This window comes from Rattus rattus, chromosome 16 (genome assembly GCF_011064425.1).
Source record: "Rattus rattus isolate New Zealand chromosome 16, Rrattus_CSIRO_v1, whole genome shotgun sequence".
NCBI classification, from domain to species: Eukaryota; Metazoa; Chordata; class Mammalia; order Rodentia; family Muridae; genus Rattus; species Rattus rattus.
The window spans coordinates 8,016,931-8,035,481 of NC_046169.1; the positions used below are offsets into that span (position 1 = coordinate 8,016,931).

The 18,551-nt window shown below is 49.8% G+C and overlaps 1 protein-coding gene across 1 annotated transcript; it reads right to left on the bottom strand.

Moving 5' to 3' along the window:
• Positions 1–373: 373 nt before the first annotated feature.
• On the bottom strand, positions 374–11,089 carry Zscan25 (zinc finger and SCAN domain containing 25). The gene is made up of 6 exons (XM_032886950.1): positions 10,945–11,089; positions 8,332–8,760; positions 5,064–5,265; positions 4,431–4,522; positions 3,396–3,519; positions 374–1,507 (listed from the first exon to the last, which is right to left on the bottom strand). Exons 2-6 carry the CDS (start codon positions 8,713–8,715, stop codon positions 678–680), a joined length of 1,632 nt encoding a protein of 543 aa, XP_032742841.1. The 5' UTR covers positions 8,716–8,760; positions 10,945–11,089; the 3' UTR covers positions 374–677.
• Positions 11,090–18,551: the final 7,462 nt, after the last annotated feature.

Sequence of the window (18,551 nt, forward strand, 5' to 3'; positions counted from 1 at the left end):
GGCCTGGGCTAATTATCTCAAAGGCAAGACAGAGCTCTCTGACAATAAGAGCTTCAAGGCTGGGCTCACACCTCAGTCAGTAGAGTACCCCACCTAGCATGCACAAACTCTGGGTTTCATCTCCAACATAGCATAAACCAGGCATGGTAGCACATTCCTGCAGTCAGTCCCAGGACTGGAAAGGTAGAGGCAGGAGGGTCAGAAGTTCAAGATCATCTTCAGCTACACAAGTAGTCTGAGACCAGTTTAGAGAATATGAGACCTTATCTCAAGAAAAAGAGAGAGAGAGAGAGAGAGAGAGAGAGAGAGAGAGAGAGAGAGAGAGAGAGAGGAGACAGAGAGAGAGAGAGAGAGAGAGAGAGAGAGCGAGAGAGGGAGAGAGAGAGAGAGAGAGAGAGAAAGTGAGCTTCAAGTTGCCTATTTGCAATAAAATTCTGCCCTTTTCCTCCAAATTTGCTCAGGAGGTGGGTTCCCATCCCCACTATAGGAGATAAAAAGCCTGAAGCTCAGGACAGTGTTCCCCTCTAATAGGTGAGGGAAACTGGGCCTCTGCAAGCCTCCCGTTTGCCAGGCTCTGCCCTCCTACGTGAGCACATCCTGCTGTCCCTCACTGGGCACCGCCCAGAGCCTCGGTGCAACACAGTCGCTCCTACGGCAGAGCTGCTCCCTTGGTAGGCTCACTGCACCGGAGGCTCCTGGCGATGCTGGGTCTTCTGATGACGGTTAAGGATGGACCTCTGGTTGAAGCTGCGGCCGCAGGCTGGGCAGTGATAGGGCTTCTCGCCTGTGTGGATCCTCTGGTGCCGCACCAGTCGCTCCCCCTTGCTGAAGCGCTTGCCGCACACCTGGCAGCCGTAGGGCTTCTCCCCTGTGTGCGCGCGCCGGTGCACGGCCAGGTTGGCGTTCCTGCTGAAGCTCTTGCCACACTCGCAGGTGTAGGGCTTCTCCCCGGTGTGCGTCCTGCGGTGCACCAGCAAATGCTGCCTCCGGCTGAAGCCCTTCCAGCAGTCTGCACACTTGTAGGGCTTCTCCCCGGTGTGGCTGCGCTGGTGCACCTCCAGGTGATGCCTCTGACTGAAGGTCTTCCAGCACTCTCCGCACACGTAGGGCCTCTTGCCCAGGTGGGTCCTCTGATGCTTGGTGAGGTACTCCCTTAAGGTGAAACCTTTCCCGCACTCCACACAGCCAAAGGCTTTCTCTTCCTCGTGGGTCCGCTGGTGCCTGACAAGGTTGGAGCTCCGACTGAAGCCTTTCCCACACTCAGGGCACTGGAATGGCTTCCAGAAAGAACTGTGGGCGCTGAGGGCCTCAGGCAGGGGGACACCAGGCTGAGGAGCAGGAAGCCCAGGCACACTGGTCCCAGAGCCCCCAGGCTCCTGCTCACAGGTGCCCCCTGGCACAGGAACCTGGATGGCGGCTTCTCCAAACCCATCGGAAGTCAACCCAACAAATGCTCTCTTCAGGTCTTCCTGCTGGGGCTTAGCCTCCTTCTCCTTGCCCCCAGCACCTGTGTGGCAAAGGAGGTCAACACTGGTGACGTTCCATCCATCACACCCTCCACTGCTGCTCTCCATGCCCAGAGACCAGGCCCCAGCCTGCCTCTCTGTACCTGTTTCTCTGCCAGCTCTAGGACGGTAGTTCTCAGCCTTCCTAATGCTGTGCCCTTTAATCCAGTTCCTAGTGTGTGCCGACCCCTAGCCATACAATTATTTCATTGCTACTTCCTAACTGTAATTTTGCTACTGTTATGAATCCTAACGGAAATATCTGATATGCAGGACATCTGATATGTGATTCCAAAGGGTTACAATCCACAAGTTGAGAACCACGCCTCTGGAGCACTGTCTGACCTTGTAGCCAGCCCCTAACTCTCTACCACTTGCAGATGTGAGCAAGCCTAGCTCCTTTATAACTCTCACCTAGGGCTTCCTACATGCCAGGGGCCACACTGCGCTAGGTTAGGCTAGGGACACAGTATGGACTTACCACCACCACCCGAAACCTTCAAAACCAGAAGCTCACTTCTTTCTGGGGATCTGAAAGGAACTGAAAGACCCTACCCTTCACTAATACTCAGGCTCTGTCATGCTATCTACAGCTTTTTTAATGCTGCCCCACCTCAGACCTGAAGACTCCCTCTCCCACTGTGACACTGTGGTCCTCCTATCAAACCATGTCTGAAAACTCTCTCAGAGACCACCTAAGGAGCATGGTGCCCTATGACTTTGTCTCCAAATGCATCCCTTTATCTCGGTGGGGGGGCGGGGAGGTGTGGTTTGGTTTGGTTCTGGAATGGAGTCTCACTTTGCAAACCAGGCTGGCCTCAGACTCAGGCAATCCTGAGTGTGGCCTGTATAACCACAGCCAGCTTCCTAGTCTGTCCCATCTATGGCTCCTCGTCTCTTCCTTTGGTTAACAACCTCAACACCTTTCACTTGCATGAGCCCTGAACTCTGACCTTTCTTTATTCCTTACCACCTCCCTGTCCTGATACTGAATTGCATGACAGACTTTAATACCCTCCCACTGAATGTTCTGCTAACTCAGACTTTTTCTTCCTGCAAAACCTAAGTCAGTGGGGCTGGAGAGATGGCTGTGATGGCTGTGAGTAAGAGCACTTATGCACCCAGCGGACCTGAGTTCAGATCCCAACACACAGAGAACGAGCCCAGTGTGGTCTCAGGAATGGCTGTAACACCAGCACTGTGGGTGGCAGAGGGAAGATCACTAGGACTGTCTGTCTTAACTGAAAAACTCAAGCTCCAGGTTTAGGGAAGAGACCTGCCTCAAAGGAATAAGGCCAAGTGGTAAAGGGAGCAACCTAATACCCTTCTCTCTGTCCTCCGGGCATGAGCACAGGTATGTGCATCCATGAACACGTGTACAGCACATGTACTCAAGCTTAACTCAGGGATTTCCATGAAGACCACCCCCTGCGGACTCTCTTTATACTGCCGTCATCACTACCTCCATCTACAGTTGTCCACACACTGCACTCTCCCATCCAGCACACCTCCACCCCCACCCCATCCCAAACCAAACCAAAGCTGCCACTTAGGGCCTGCCTGCAGGGGGTGTTCAGTAACCATCTGTGGATGGATCAGACCCACAATCCTCTTCACCTCCTTCCCTTTCTCTGCAGCCCTCCATGCCCTTCAGCCATGGGCACAAAACCAGTGTGTTGTCATCAACAACCTGCCTTGGCACGGCCAGTCACTGCCTTCTGTTTGCTTGTTCCGTCCTATTTCCTGTTGTTAGCCCAGCTATGTATCAAGCCAGCGTCTCCAAGACTCCACACTCCCCACCCTGTTCTGTCAGCAGCACCATGGCTAAGACAAGACTCTTAAGCTGCAGCTCCCAACACCTCCTCCTCACGCTGGCCAGCAAAGTCTTACCTGGAAGGGCGCCACAGTCCTGAGAGTCCACATATTCCCCAAAGCAGTCAATCTGCGCTGGGGCTACGTGCCTCCACTCCTCCTCAGGAAAACCCAAAGTCATGTCTTTAAATGGCCCCAGACCCTGAAACAACGGGAGATTGCTGTAGATCAAGAAAGAGCCCTAGGACCTAGAGATGGCTCAGCCACTAAGAGCACTCACCACTCTTGTAGAGAACCCACGTTCAGTTCCCAGTGCATGCTCACGCAAGCACGCACACACACACACACACACCAGCTAATATCAACCTATATCTCCAGTTCCAGGGGATCCAATGCCCTCTTCTGGATACTGAGTGCACCAGGCAAACATGTGGTACGCATACATATATACATGCAGGCAAAATATTCATACACATAAAAAGTAAAAATAGATTAAAAGAAAAAAGTTAAGACTCCTAGGGTTGGGAAAATGGCTCAGTGGGTTAAGGCACTAAACTAAACTAGTTGCTGCTAGGCCACATGACCTCAGTTCAATCCCTAGAAATAAAATGGTATAAGGAGAGAACTCCCGCAAGCTGTCTCAGATCTCTACAAGAGCACTGTGGTACATCCCTTGCCACACATACACTAAATACATTAAAAAAAAAAAAAAAAAAGGTGGGGTAGTCTACCAGTAGCATCAAAGAGAGGCTCAGGCAGAGCAAAGACAGAAGGAATTGGACCCTGGACGAGCTGGGAGCAGAACTGCCATCTCCCAACAGCTTTATCAGTGACTGACGTGCTCAGATCATGTGGCCATGGCTCTGCTCGCCCCCACCACCTCAGCATACAAATGTCACCTGCACTCCCTCCTCAAGCTTGAGCCACCTCTGTGTATCCCCTCAAGCCCCACCTTAAGGCTGTTTAAAGCCTGATGACCTAGGCTCTGCTCCCCAGAACACACATGAAGGTAGAAGCAGAGAAACAAGCCCACAAAGCTGCCCTCTGTCCCCTCGGAACACACGCACGCCAGAATGAACAAATAAAACCCACAAGACAGGTGTGTCGGCTCACCTGGGACGTGGCTGCAAGGAACCCAGCCGCAATCTCTTGGTCTCTGGCACTCACAGTGGGAAGCCCTGAGCCCACGTGAAGAATGGGCAATGCTGAGCAGAAACAAAACACACTGAGGGGTCAGGGCTGTCGTCTGCCAGCTCAACGCCACCCACCCAACACACACAACCTCAGATCACAGAGAATTACCTCAGTACCACAATGACCCACAGCCAGTTCTGCCTGTGCTGGCTGAGACTGTCCCAGCCCTGTCCCCTCAGAGTTAGGCACACTCCTGAGTCCCTCGTGAGGACAGCTTTCTCTCGGGTGGGTGAGGTTTGTTTCCCCACTTAATATTTGACACCTCTCCCATATCATCAGCATAGCGCCCAGTGGTTCTAGAAGGGTGTAAGGAGGGAGAAGGAGGGAGAAGAAATGACAGGAGAACACGATTCTACATGTACCCTGTAAAACTGGTCAAGGTGTTAAAAAAAACACTTCATCTGCCTTCTACTGGGGTAGGGGAGATAGCTTGGAAAACTCAGAATTCTATCTTGCTCATAACTACTTAGACCAGCACTGAGTTTCTGAAGGAACTGTGGGTGGGAGGGGGTGGGAGGGGCCCTCCATCCTCAGAAATTATCTGAGTCTTACCTTGCTCCTGGAAGGCCTGTGTCCCATCTCCAGGGCCCTGGCTCAGCTGTTCTGCGGTGCTTGGGCCTAAGCTCTGAACTCCTTCACCCTGAGGGATCCCCCACTCAGGCTTGACTTCTACTGGCCCCAAGTGGATGCCTGATTGCCAAGATCCTCCGCCCAGGGCTGTGACCAGCTGTTCTCCCTGGGCATGGCATGGAACCTAAGAAGAATGAATCCCCATACCAATTAGAAGGAGACCTGCTGGAGGCTGTTAAAAAAAGAGTTGAATTAAAGCTGAAAAAGAAAGCAAGGCTGGGAGTGGGGCTCAGCTGGTAGAGTTCTAGCCTAGCATGCATGAAGCCCTGGAGCCCGAGGTTCCATCCCAGTGCCACAGAACCCCACCATGGTGGTCCAAGCCTATAATCCTAGCAATCAGTAGAGGTAGGAGGATCTTTCGGAGTTCAAGACTAGCCTGCCAGGCCAGCCAGGACTACAATAGTAGACCCCATCTCCAAAAACAGGATAGAAAGGGCTGGAGAGATGGCTAAGAGCACTGACTGCTCTTCCAGAGGTCCTGAGTTCAACTCCCAGCACCCACACAGTGGAAGAAGGAAAAGCTGCTGACCTCTTCCACAGGGAGAAAGCTAAGATCTCCCTTCGCAAGGCCCTGAGCAACTCCTGTACCAGTCCATGTCATGGACAACCATACCCTCTACCTGCCTTGGCATCTCCAAGTCCAGTGAGCAGTACCCAGAGTCCTGCTGAGAACTCTAGGCACAAGACTCACTGTTGGAAATCAACTTCACAGTTATAGACGCCCAAAATAAAAGCCACAAACGCCAGAGTGAACTAGCTAATGAGAAACCGGGGGAGTTTGCAGCCAGTCTCATAGAAAAAGGGCCCTGCCCACTCCTCTCTCATCAACTTGACAGCATCTAGAATCACCTAGGAAACAAACCTCTAGGGAATGTGTGTCTACATCTGGCTAACTGAAATGGGAGGACCCACCCTAAATGTGGATGGCTCCATCCAATGAGCTGAGATCCTACACTGAATAAACGGAGGGAGGGACTGGGGAGAGGGCTCAGCAGCTACCCTTTATGCAGAAGACCTAAGTCTGGCTCACAACCACTACACATAGCTCTAGTCCCAGGCCTCTGTGGACATCCGAATGTATCTGTATGTGTTAACACGCGCGCACGCGCACACACACACCACACACACATACACACACACCACGCACATACACACACACACACACACACACACACACACACACACACACACACACACACACACACACACACACACACACACACACACACATACACACACAGACACACACACAGACACACACACACAGATACACACACAAACATACACGCACACACACATACATCAAAAGGTTATAACCTTTAAAACAAAAAGGTGGAAGTGAGCTGAGCACCAGCGTTCGCCACTACTTCTTGAAGGTGGATGTAGTGTGGCCAACTGTCTCATCCCCTGACACCACACTTCCCCAACAAACTATGGCCCTAATGTGAGCCCAAACCTCTCCTCCTCCCCCCACCCACCCTGTGCCCTGGCCCCAACCCCTGGCCTTAGATAGTTATTTAAGCCAGGTTTAATCCCAGCACTCAGAAGGCAGAGACTCTGAGTTTGAGGCTAGCCTGGTCTACAAAGTAACTTCCAGAACAGCCCCGGCTACACAAAGAAACTGTGCTCAAAAACCAGCAAACAAAGAAAGATATGAACTTAAGAGCTAGAGAGAGAGTTCAGTGGTTGCTCTTTCAAAGGACCCTGGTTCAATTCCCAGCACCCAGATGGCAGTTAACAACTACCTATAACTCCAGTTCCAAGGGATCTGGACTCCAGAGGCACTGTATAAACATGATGCACAGACCTCATACAGGCAAAACACCCATACACAGAAAATTTTTTAAAAAATTAAAGATTTTTTTTTCTTTGTTAGGGACAAGATTTCTGTGTAGCCCTGGCTGTCCCAGAACTCACTCTGTAGACCAGGCTGGCCTCAAACTCAAGAGATCTGTCTGCCTTTGCCTCCTGAGTGCTGAGAATAAAGGCATGTGCCACCACTGTCTAGCTTAAAAAAAAAATTATTTAGAATGCCTTTTTTTGTACGTTTGTGTGGTACCTATGCATGCAGAATGCATGTTCATGTCAGTGTGAGTGCGCATGTATGAACATGTTGAGCACAGAGGGTGAACTCTGCCTTTCCCCATCAATCTGCACCCTATATATTCAGACAAGGCCTGTCGAGTCATTTCCTGCTTGCTGACTTCACCAGGCTATGCAGCCAGCTCCCTCAGCGGATGCCAACTCCACCTCCCAAGTGCTGGGACTACAGGTTCACCACACACACCAGTGTGTACATGGAGGCTAGGAAACCAAACTCCAGTGGTCATCTCTTTCATCACTGCACCAGCTCCCCAACCCTATAAATGTCTTTAATACATCCCACTCTGGTCCTCCTCAACTCCTTTCTGCAAACTGATTTTGCCAAAGTGGAGGTCCCGAAGGGTAAGTAAGGAATCCCAGAGTGACAGGCAGTCTGGGGTTATGCCCGAATCCCAGTTGCCTCTGGCAGAAGCACTCACACATTAGCCTCTGCCAAGGGCCTGCAGAGTTTACGGTGGACCTGGAAAACAATCGCAACTGCTTCCATTGGACTTGCTGCTCACCAGGAGTCCCTGATGCCCAAACCACCACATTGGGCTCTTCTGCCCGTGGACATCTTTCCTAGATGGCTTTCTTTTGTTTAATAGTTTGTGGATATGATGTGTGTGAGGGAGTGTGTGTGTTCATGCACATGCATGTGCCTGTGAGTACAGACACATGTGGCACCGAGCATGTGAGGAGATCAGAGGACAACTTCCAGTGTGGGTTCTCACCTTCCACCTGATGGTACACACTCTTGCAGATCACTGCTGCGCACGCCCAGCTCCCTGGCCTGCAAGTTTCCGGGGGCTCTCCTTTCTCCACCGCCAGTCCACATGCACGCTATCTCACGTGCCCTCTCTATAGATCCTGGAGATCTAATCTCCGGGCCTCAGGCTCCCATGGCAAGTGCTCACCCACTGAACCATCTCCTCAACCCCTGAATCTTCTTGGGAAAATGCAGCCGCTCCCCAGGAAAGGCCCTCTGGGGACTGGGGGGACAATGGAGCAGGTCCCATGTCTCATCTATTCCCACCACTTCCTTAACCTCTTCACCTATGATTCCCACACCAACCAAGAAAGGCCTGGACACCCTCTTCTCACCCACCGCCTTGGCCTCCGTGCTCCCCATCAGCTCCTCCACCATGGCCACCAGAGCCTTGCCACTGTCTGGGCTGTGTTCCCGGATCCAGGTGTAGAGCTCTCGGGGCAGGATGGTGAGGAACTGCTCCAGCACCAGCAGCTCCAGGATCTGCTCTTTGGTGTGCAGCTCGGGCCTCAGCCACCGCCGACACAGCTCTTGGAGCTCCCTGAGGGCTTCCTGGGGACCAGCAGCCTCTTGGTAGCGGAACTGCCGAAACCTCAGCCGAAAAGCCTCAGGGCTAGAGTCCTCCCCTCCCCTGCCCCACGGCAGCTCCTTCTCCAGTTTGACCACTGGAGCACCCATCTGCTGCTGAGGATCTTCGGCCATCTCCAGACGCTCTTTCAGCATCTTCAAGGTCCAGCACGACTGAGGACGACAACAGGGGTGACCCGTCTGAGAATAGAAGATGCACACAAGGTCAGCCCATCTAGTTCCGGGTCTACACAGTGACCTTCTCAGAATTCTGACACCTATCATGAAAATCCTATCAACTGACTTGAGCTTAGGTCAGTCAGGGTGGTGACCATAGAGCAGACAAAATCAGGACAGATTTCTAAGGTTAAAACTGACAAATTCTCTAGAGACCTGACTGTGATAACTGTGCTCAGACTAAGTACTGTGCCACACAGGCCACTGCGCTGCTCTTGATTGCCCATCATAACTAGACAGTCATACCCTGCTGAAGACACAATACATTTGGACACAGAAAAATCGAGCTGGAATTGACCTGGAATTTTCTTCCACGTTAGCTGGTTTTCATAGTGCTGGAAGGTGCTATTCAGGCCACTGAAGGAGAAAAGCCTCCCAGCAGGGACGCTTGCGTGCTACCGTAATGAATGGCCTGACAGACAAGGCATGCGGACTAGTGCAACGGGGACCTGAAGGTTATGGAAATAGCCAACCGCTTCTGCCTTGTGGACTTGTGGACTGCTCCACAGGAGGGAATTCATGCCTGGTACTGTAAACCTGCTCAAAGGCCCATAGCCAGGGAGATTATGAGACAGACATGGTGTCAAACCACCTTCTAAATATTCATGTCTGTACTTATAGATTGGTGCTGCTCTCTGCCTTGGCCGGGGAAGCCTCTGTCTATCTCCAGGTAATGGAGAAACTCACAACCGGTCGAAACACTGAGAATAAGTGACTGTTGAGTGCTCGGGTCTAAATGGAGCATCTGTGTCAACACCACACACAGCCAAGGCTCAGGAAACATACTGGAAAGGGGGACAGAAAGAACCTAAAAGTCAGAAGATGGGGAAGAGTACTGTGAAATGCTGTCTTCTGGTCGTGACACAGCCATTGCGCTTGTGAACTTACTGCAGCCATGGTCATCTACACACGACCTGCACAGGATTAAGCCAGTAAAATCAGTCCTCATACCAAGAAAACAGAAGAGGTCATGAAATTGAAGGGGTGAAGAGGGGAGTTAGGGTAGACATACTCAAGACATATATGTGTGTACAAAAATGTCAGAGAATAAGTAAAAGATGAGACAGAGAGAATATGCACGCGGCTATAGCTGTCTCCCTCCCAAAACATGGGAGGTCTTAAAAGAAAGATGAAACTGGAGAGGCAGCTCGGACATTAAGAACACTTGCTGCTCTGGCAGAGGACCCAGGTTCAGTGCCCAGCACACACATGGTGGCTCACAACTGTCTGTAACCGCAGTTCCAAAAAAATCTATCGCCTCCTCTGAACTCTATAGGCACCAGGCATTGACATACATGCAGTGGAAAAAACAACTCATCCCATAAAAATAAAAATATATCCGAAAAAAGGAAGAAAGAAAAAGTTGGGTGTACTGGTGCACATCTTTAATTGGGAATAATTGGCAGGAGATATCTGTGGGTTTGAGGTCAACGTGCTTTACATAGTGAATTCCTGTCTCGAAAAAAGAAAGATTAACAGGCGTGTCGTCAGTGGCCTGTAATCCCAGAACCTGGGCGCCCAAGGCAGGAGGATGATGAGTTCCCAGCCAACCTGGATACGACAAAACTGGAAGAGAGGGAGAGGAAAAAAAAGGTAAAGGGAGAAGAGAGAAAGGGGGGAAGGAATGACAAGCGGGAAGCAAACATTACACCTAAGGAAAAAGAGGCTGCAATGCAGACTGTAAAATGAGTCTTGTTTTACTTCCGGGGCAGGCAGTCAGGCAAAACAGGCCCCAAGCCCAAAGCACTAAGGGGCTCTGCTCATTAGAGCAACTAGCTGGCAACAGGCCACGACCTTATGCTACATATTCTATTGGGTATTTCTGTATTTCTCTATCGGCCTGTTAAACCGACTCCTCCTTTTTTCCATTTACAACACTCATCTTTCTGCAGCATAGAGCTTTCTCGAACGTCCCAGCTATTGCCCAGCTCGGTTTGCCGGTGCTCTGGGAGCAAGAGGCCCTCGTGGATCTTCCAGGCCTCTGGCAGACAGAAGGTGCCGCGTGGCTATTCTTCCAATAGCTGTCTTGCATCTGCGTCTAAAAACGCTTGTCGTCCCTTTTCAGAGTCCCAGGGTCAAGGTCTTCCTGCAGTTCGTGGACGCCCTACGTTAGGCCCCCTGCCTGGCCCGACCCCGCATGGATCTTACCTAAGATCACGGCTGTGCGAGGAGATAACGACCTTCGCGGCCGCTGCTGCCCCACCGACCTGCTGCCTGCTCCGTCCAGCCCCGCCCTGCCCGGACCCGGCCGCGGCCTTGACTGCGCGCTCAGCACCTGCCCGGGCTTGCGCGGACCGGAAGTAGGTGGCGGATGCTGTCAGGCAGGTGCCCTATGGAAAGAGCCGGTGTCCGGTTCCTCTCTAGGATGCTCGGAGGTCCCAGAAGGAGGTATATCTCTATGGTCGCTCATGGCCACTCCAGGCTCCCACTCCTGCCTCTATGGTACTTCCATACCTATTTTTTTTTTCGGAGCTGGGGACCGAACCCAGGGCCTTGCGCTTGCGAGGCAAACGCTCTACCACTGAGCTAAATCCCCAACTCCCATACCTTCTTTTTTAATGAGTCTCTACAAAAAGGAGTTTTTCTGCCTTAGGGTAAAAGATGGATTAGTCTATGTGTATAAACGTAAATATTTTAATATTTTTATATGTAGTGTGTGTCAGAGGACAACTTGTGGAGTCAGTTCTCTCCTTCCACCATGTATAGGTCCCAAGAATAGAACTCCGACCATCGGGCTTGGGGGGCATGCACCTTGACCCACTGAGCCATCTCACTGTCCCCAAACATATATAGTTAGAAGGCAATTGGACAGTGTGTTCTTTTAGGAAAAGTAATGATTAGTTTTAAATGTACCTTGACAGTTTAGGATCACCTAGGAAGAATCTTAATAAAGTGTTAGACAGTCCCTCCCTGTCAGGTTGGCCTCTGGGCATGATGCAGCAAAAGCCAGTCTACTATGGGTGGATTTGGGTCACGAACTGTATAAGAATGGAGAAAGCGAGATAAGTAGTAAGTGTGTGTATGTTACTTCACTTTTCCCTGCTTTTGATTTTGGATATGATGTGACCGCTGCTTCAAGTTCCTGCTCCCTTGACATCCCTATAATGAGGACTGTAATCTGGAATTGTAAGATAAAATAAACACAATCTCTCCAAAGTCGTTTCTTCTTGTTTCTTGTTCTTGATTGTTTTTGTTTTGTTTTGAGACAAGATCTCTCTGTGTAGTTCTGGCTGTTCAGAAAAACTTGCTGTGTAGGCCAGGCTGGCCTTGAACTCAGAGATCTGCCTCTGCTTCCCAAATGCTGGGATTAAAAACTGTCAGTACCATGCCTGGCTAATGACTCTATGCTTCTAACTTTCTAGTTTTGGTGTATTAACTGTTGCAGAACTCCTATAAAAGACATGTATAGTGGCTTCTCTGGGAAAACAGAAATGTCTTGTGATGGAAGGGTTATTTTAGAGCAGGTCACATTTAGTTAGGATTATACATGATTTCCTCTTTCAGGAAAAGACAGAGAAGGGTGTTGGAACTAGAGACTGGTGCTCAGGTCAAACATGGTGGTACATGTCATTAATATTAGCACTAAGGAGGCAAAGGCAAGCAGATCCCTGTGAGTTCTAGGCCAGCCTTGTCTACAGAGCAAGTTCTGGGACAGAACTACATAAGGAGACCCTGTCTCAAAATTAAGTAAATTTTTCATTTTGGTTTGGTTTGGGTTTTGCTCTGTTTTTGTTTGGTTTTCTGTTTTGTTTTGCTTTGCTTTGCTTTTGAAACAGTGTTTGTGTAGCCCTGGATGTCCTGGAAAGCTCTGTAGACCAAGCTGTCCTCGAACTCAGAGATCCACCAGCCTCTGCCTTCTGAGCGCAGGGATGAAAGGGAGGTATTGCTGTGCCCATCTTAGAGCATAACTATTTAATGTCATTAATTTAAATATCTATTGTGATTATGCTCTCTTTTTAAAAATCCATTCATTTGACTATTGTAATATATTCTTTCCTATTGGCCTCCAAGTTTGGATTTTGAAGAATAGTTCAACATAGTGCTGCTGCTGCTTCTTCTTCTTCTTCTTCTTCTTCTTCTTCTTCTTCTTCTTCTTCTTCTTCTTCTTCTTCTTCTCCTTCTCCTTCTCCTTCTCCTTCTCCTTCTCCTTCTCCTCCTCCTCCTCCTGTTTCTTCTTCTTCTCCTCCTCCTCCTCCTCCTTCTTCTTCCCCTACCCCTTCCTCTTCTTCTTTCTCTTCTTTTTTATAAAAAATCTGCAAAAATTCAAAAGGAGAAGAGATAAAAAGAAAATCCTTGAGTAGCCAGCAGTTCAAGGTACTCCAGCTACAATCCAGGCAGAATCACTACCAATATAAAGGAGTGGAGGGTTAGTAAAACTTTATGAAGCAAGGGCAGTAAAGTCAGTCAAGGAGTGGGAGGCCTGCTTAGGGGTACTCACACAGATGGAGGAAGGGCAGAACACAGGTCTTCTGGGGTGATGTTACTGATCCTTCAAGAAACAGGAGACCCCTAAAAGATTATCCTTCACTACTAGCTGTGGTGGCTCACACACTTGGGAGGAGAAGTAGGTGGATCTCTGTGAGTTTGAGGCCAGCCTGGTCTACATAGTCTTAGTTTGGGTTTCTATTCCTGCACAAAACATCATGACCAAGAAGCAAGTTGGGGAGGAAAGGTTTCGTTCAGCTTACCCTTTCACATTGCTGTTCATCACCAAAGGAAGTCGGGACTGGAATTCACGCAGGTCAGGAAGCAGGAGCTGATGCAGAGGCCATGGAAGGATGTTACTTACTGGCTTGCTTCCCCTGGCTTGCTCAGCTTGCTCTCTTATAGAACCCAGGACCACCAGCCCACAATGGGCTGGGTCCTCCCGCTTTGATCACTAGTTGAGAAAATGCCTACAGCTGGGTCTCATGGAGGCATTTCCTCAGCTAAGGCTCCTTTCTCTGTGACAACTCCAGCTCGTATCAAGTCGACACATAAAACCAGCCAGTACAATCTCTTTAAAGTAAACAAGCACACAAAAGCAAGTACTATGCCCCACAGCACTCCAGGGGAGACAGGAGGATCGGAAACTCACTCATGGCTCTACAGCAACTTCAAGGGCAGCCTGGGCTACATGAGAACTCGACACACACACACACACACACACACACACACACACACACACACACACCCCACCACACCCTCACACACCACACACACACACACACACACACACACACAACACACACACACACAACACACACACACCACACACACACACACACACACACACACACACACACACACACACACACACACACACACACACACACACACACACACACACACACACACACACACACACACCACACACACACACACACACACACACACACACACACCACACACACACACACACACACACACACACACACACACACACACACACACACCCCAAAAACAAAAATGATATAAGTTGACTCAAGTGACTTCACCAGCTTCGATGTATTTATTTGCATTACTGCTTAAGCATGTGCATTACCCAGGCCTGGGCACATTGTCTGCAGGACGCTGCCCACAGCTGGTTAGGGCCAAAGTCCAGACCCTGATTCAACAGTCAGAATCTCCCCTTAGCTGGGGCTATGCCCATGCATGTGGGGTACTGAGGGTGCCCTCTGGGTGCTGGCAGCTCCAGCCTCACAGAGCACAACCCTTCTTCACCCCTGCATAGAGCTCTCCTAACTTGGAAATCTTGCTCCTACAACTGTTCCCATCCACCAACCTGACTGATAATAATTAGCCTCCGCCTAGCTTCCTACTTTCCTCTCATCCCAAGAGAGTGGAGACTCAGAGAAAATGTCCTAATGGGGCCAGCAAGATAATTCTTCAGGTAAGGGCACTGACACCAACCCTGATCCTGGGGAGGGCCTATAATGATGGACATAGAGAACTAATTCCTAAAAGTTATCCTCTGACCTCCACATGCATGCAACATTATGTATGCACACACGCATGTGGTATATATGCACACACATGCATGTATGTAAACATACATACAAGTAAATAAGTTCAACTAAAACTTTTAGCCAAGCGGTGATGGCACACGCCTTTAATCCCATCTCTGTAAGTTTGAGATCAGCCTAATCTATAGAGTGAATTCCAGGGCAGTCAGCACTACACAGAGAAACCCTATCTCCTGTCTTGAAAAACCACACTGTTTCGATAAGTTTTGGCTATACTTCTTTGTGCTCCTGGCGGGTCATATGCATGCACCCACACATTGGATCCTCCAATGAAAGACACACACATTAGCTTATTTTTTAAGTGCCTTGGCTACCTCAAAGGCTGGGCACTCCTAAACTTTCCCCTGCTACCCAAGGCCCAGGTAAGGGGAAGTGGCCCCTTACCTGAAATCTCACATAGCTCGTTGGCTCTCTCTCCTGCCATGCATCCCATCCTTCCTTCCTGAGTCATGGTGATTCTCCCCATTCTTCTCTGCATCCTACCTGAGCAACTCTAAGTGTCTGCCCCGTATCCAACCATTGGCCACTGGCATCTTTATTGATTGATCAAAGACCAATTGGGGACAAGGACCTTCAGCATCTGGACATGCAGATTCCCAACTGACTCAAACCATTAGAACCAATCTCCAATACTACCCAAAAAATTCTTTAAAGAAATGTCATTGTAGTTTTGTTAAGTTTTATTCTCTAACCCCAACCTGTTTTGTCTTGTCTCCCTCTCTTCCCCACACCCCAGTCTCTCCCTACATTGGCCCTATCTCTCTTCCCTCCTTTCCCAGGTTGCCCCTTACCCATTCAAGCACAGCTCTGCCAGTCCACTTAATGGTCTACAGGCCTCTATGACTGACCTACATTCTCGAAACGCCATCTACTGATAGCTCACTGGGAGTTGTTAGGTATGGTGGGTGGCTTCTCTGAGCATCAATTTCTTCATTTAGAAAGACCAAGAGGTTGGCCTAGGCCCTTCCCCCAGCCTCGGACACACGGCCATTTTAAGCCTTCAGGTCTCTTGCCAGCAGGGAATCTCCTCCCTGCCCTTCCGTGTCAGCTGTTTGCCTTTTGGCTGTAGAACAAGGAGCAGGGAGAGACAATGACACTAAGGTCTCAGGGGCCTGGTCAGAGGAAAGTGGAGTTCAGGTGTGGGTGGTGTGGTTTGCCCTGAAGTTATCTGTATTTTGATGCTAATTCCACTGCCCCAAGGACAGCTGCCTACTCACTGGCTACTCAGGAATCAGGTGACTTCACCAGAACCACCTCCCCATTGAATCTGTAAAGTACAGGTGAGGGGCAGGTACAGGATAGAAGGAGGCCTGTCATTGGAGGAGAAGGAAGGATGGGCGGGAGAGAAGTTTGAAGAGGAGGAGACTGGAGGAGAGAGAGGAAGCAGAGGAGAGGGTGAGAAGCTGTGGCAGGACAATATGGCAGGTGACGTTAAGATTCTGTTCTGTGTATTTACAGCGTATTATAATGTTCCTGAGGGATGGATGGTACCGGGCTTTGTATGTTTAAGTGGGCAATTATATCTTATCGATTGGATCTGAGATTATTGTGTTGTGTGTTCTTTTATGTGAAGGTTTGAGTATAACAAAGTATGTGGTGGCAAGAGACACTGGGCTGTCGTGGAGTTGGGATGTGTTTCCGCCAAGATATCTAGCAGATATCTTGGGGCATGGCGGTGCTGGACCTAGCGAGGTAAAAGACAACAATACTTTTTTATTTTTATATTTTTACCACAACAGAGGAGGACTTCTCTGTCTTAGATGAACCTTTTGCTGAAACGTGAGCAGGATTGGAGGGAGGTGTGGGTGGTGTGGTTTGCCCTGAATTTATCTGTATTTTGATGCTAATTCCACTGCCCCAAGGACAGCTACCTAGTCGGTACTCAGAAGTCAGATGACTTCACCAGAACCACCTCCCCATTGAATTTGTAGAGTACAAGTGAGGGGCAGGTACAGGATAGAAGGAGGCCTCTCATTGGAGGAGAAGGAAGGATGGATGGGAGAGAAGTTTGAAGGAAGAGGAAGAGGCTAGGAAAAGAGGAGAGAGGAGAGAGAGAGAGGGGAGAAGTCCTGGCAGGTGATGTTAAGATTCTGCTCTGTGTATTTACAGGTTGTTATCAATGTTCCTAAGGGATGGATGGTACCGGGCTTTGTATGTTTAAGTGGGCAATTATATCTTACCAATTGGGTCAAAGATTATTGTGTTGTGTGTTCTTTTATGTGAGGGTTTGAGTGTAGGAAAGTGTGCGGCTGGGCTGTGTTTCCACCAAGATATCTAGCAGATGTCTTGGGACACCGCGATGCGGACCTAGCGGGGTAAAAGACATATATACTTCTTTATTTTTTATTTTAAAACAACATGTGGGGCAGTGGGTCATGCCACCAGACAGAAAACTTGGTAAGGTCTAGCAGATTCAGAAACCCAATTGAGAATGGTAGGTGTTTAAATCTACTCCCGACCAGGTTCCTGTCCTGGAACCCATTGAGAGGACTGTGACAATCAGTCACACAGGGGCAACACAGAAGCCCCTCCACATGCAGGTGAGGCAACCCTAATGTTTCAGACGGAGCCAATAGAAACCATCTGCCTTTAGACACCAACCCACCCCAAAAATGTATAGAAGACCCTGTCTGCAAGCAATCAAGTACACAAGTTATTTTAGCAAAGACTCTGAGAGCGTCTGTCTTATAGAGCTGTAAGACCCAAAGGGAAGAGTATTCCCTCCCCAAGCTCCTGTCATTGGAAGCTACTCGAGCCTACTGAAGCCACTTCCTGTTCAGTGGCCCTCGACCTTGGCTGCTAGCTGCCTGCTGCGTGCAGCAGAAGAAACCCGGCAGCTTGTCTTGCTCCAGCTCCCTCACAGAGAGTTGCAGCTTTTTGACCACTCTGGCCAGCCAGAGCCCTGCAGATCCCCTCAGATAGCACCCAGTACACAGACCAGCAGTCAGGGGTTCTAAAATTCACCTTGGGAGTCAGATATTCACAGCTTCAAACACACTTCATTAACTAATCATTTTTTCTTCTTCTGTGCAGAGGCAAGGAAGGGGAGTTTTCCTATAGTGATGAAGGCCCTCGGGAGAAGTCAAGGAGACCACTGGGAGCCTGACATTCAGCAAGGCCTTGGCGGGGGAGAGTGGCGGGGGCTGTCGAGGAGAGTGGCGGTGGCGTGGGGTGGGCACTGTGACAAGCTAGGCCATTTTGGCACGGTAGGATTAGGGAGAGAATTAGGTAAGAGAATAACTCAAATAACTCAAAGGCAGGCCTGGAGAGTCCTGCTGCTGCAAGGTTATGTTTGACCACATTGTCGTCTTTAAACATGTGGAAAGTGTGGAAGGTGAGGCCATGAAAAAGTGGGTGTTTCTATTTTCCTTCCCCACGTCCTTGCAAACACCTACCCTCAGTGCCAGGCACAGAGGCCCATCTGCTACTCACTGCAAACCCTCCCTGCAACCAGGAACAGGGGATATATTTAACCTCTGTGGGTCTGGAGGTGGGGGTGCTGGGCTGTGTCCTTTCTGCACTGAACATCCAGATCAGTGCTGTGCTGGGGTAGAAAAGCACTTTCCTCAGACCTGGGAATGGTCTAATATACTTGCCCCTTCCCACCCGAGTCCTCTCTCTGCCCCTCCCAGTCCCCTCTGCCATCTCCTCTCCAGCTGGGACTTTTGTCAACCCTGGGGCCTCTAATTCCTGGCTCTACAAGGAAAAGGCAAACTGGTCCAGAGCCTGGGGAGTCTAACCCTCAACTGG

What these genes read in the sequence shown, in the direction of transcription:
- Zscan25 (XM_032886950.1), bottom strand. Translation starts at nt 8,715, where the DNA reads ATGCTGAAAGAGCGTCTGGAGATGGCCGAAGATCCTCAGCAGCAGATG. An exon ending in GGAGCACGGAGGCCAAGGCG is followed by an intron (nt 5,266 to 8,331) that starts GTGGGTGAGAAG and finishes CATTCTTCTTAG; the next exon opens with GTTCCATGCCATGCCCAGGG. An exon ending in GGACTGTGGCGCCCTTCCAG is followed by an intron (nt 1,508 to 3,395) that starts GTAAGACTTTGC and finishes TTTGCCACACAG; the next exon opens with GTGCTGGGGGCAAGGAGAAG.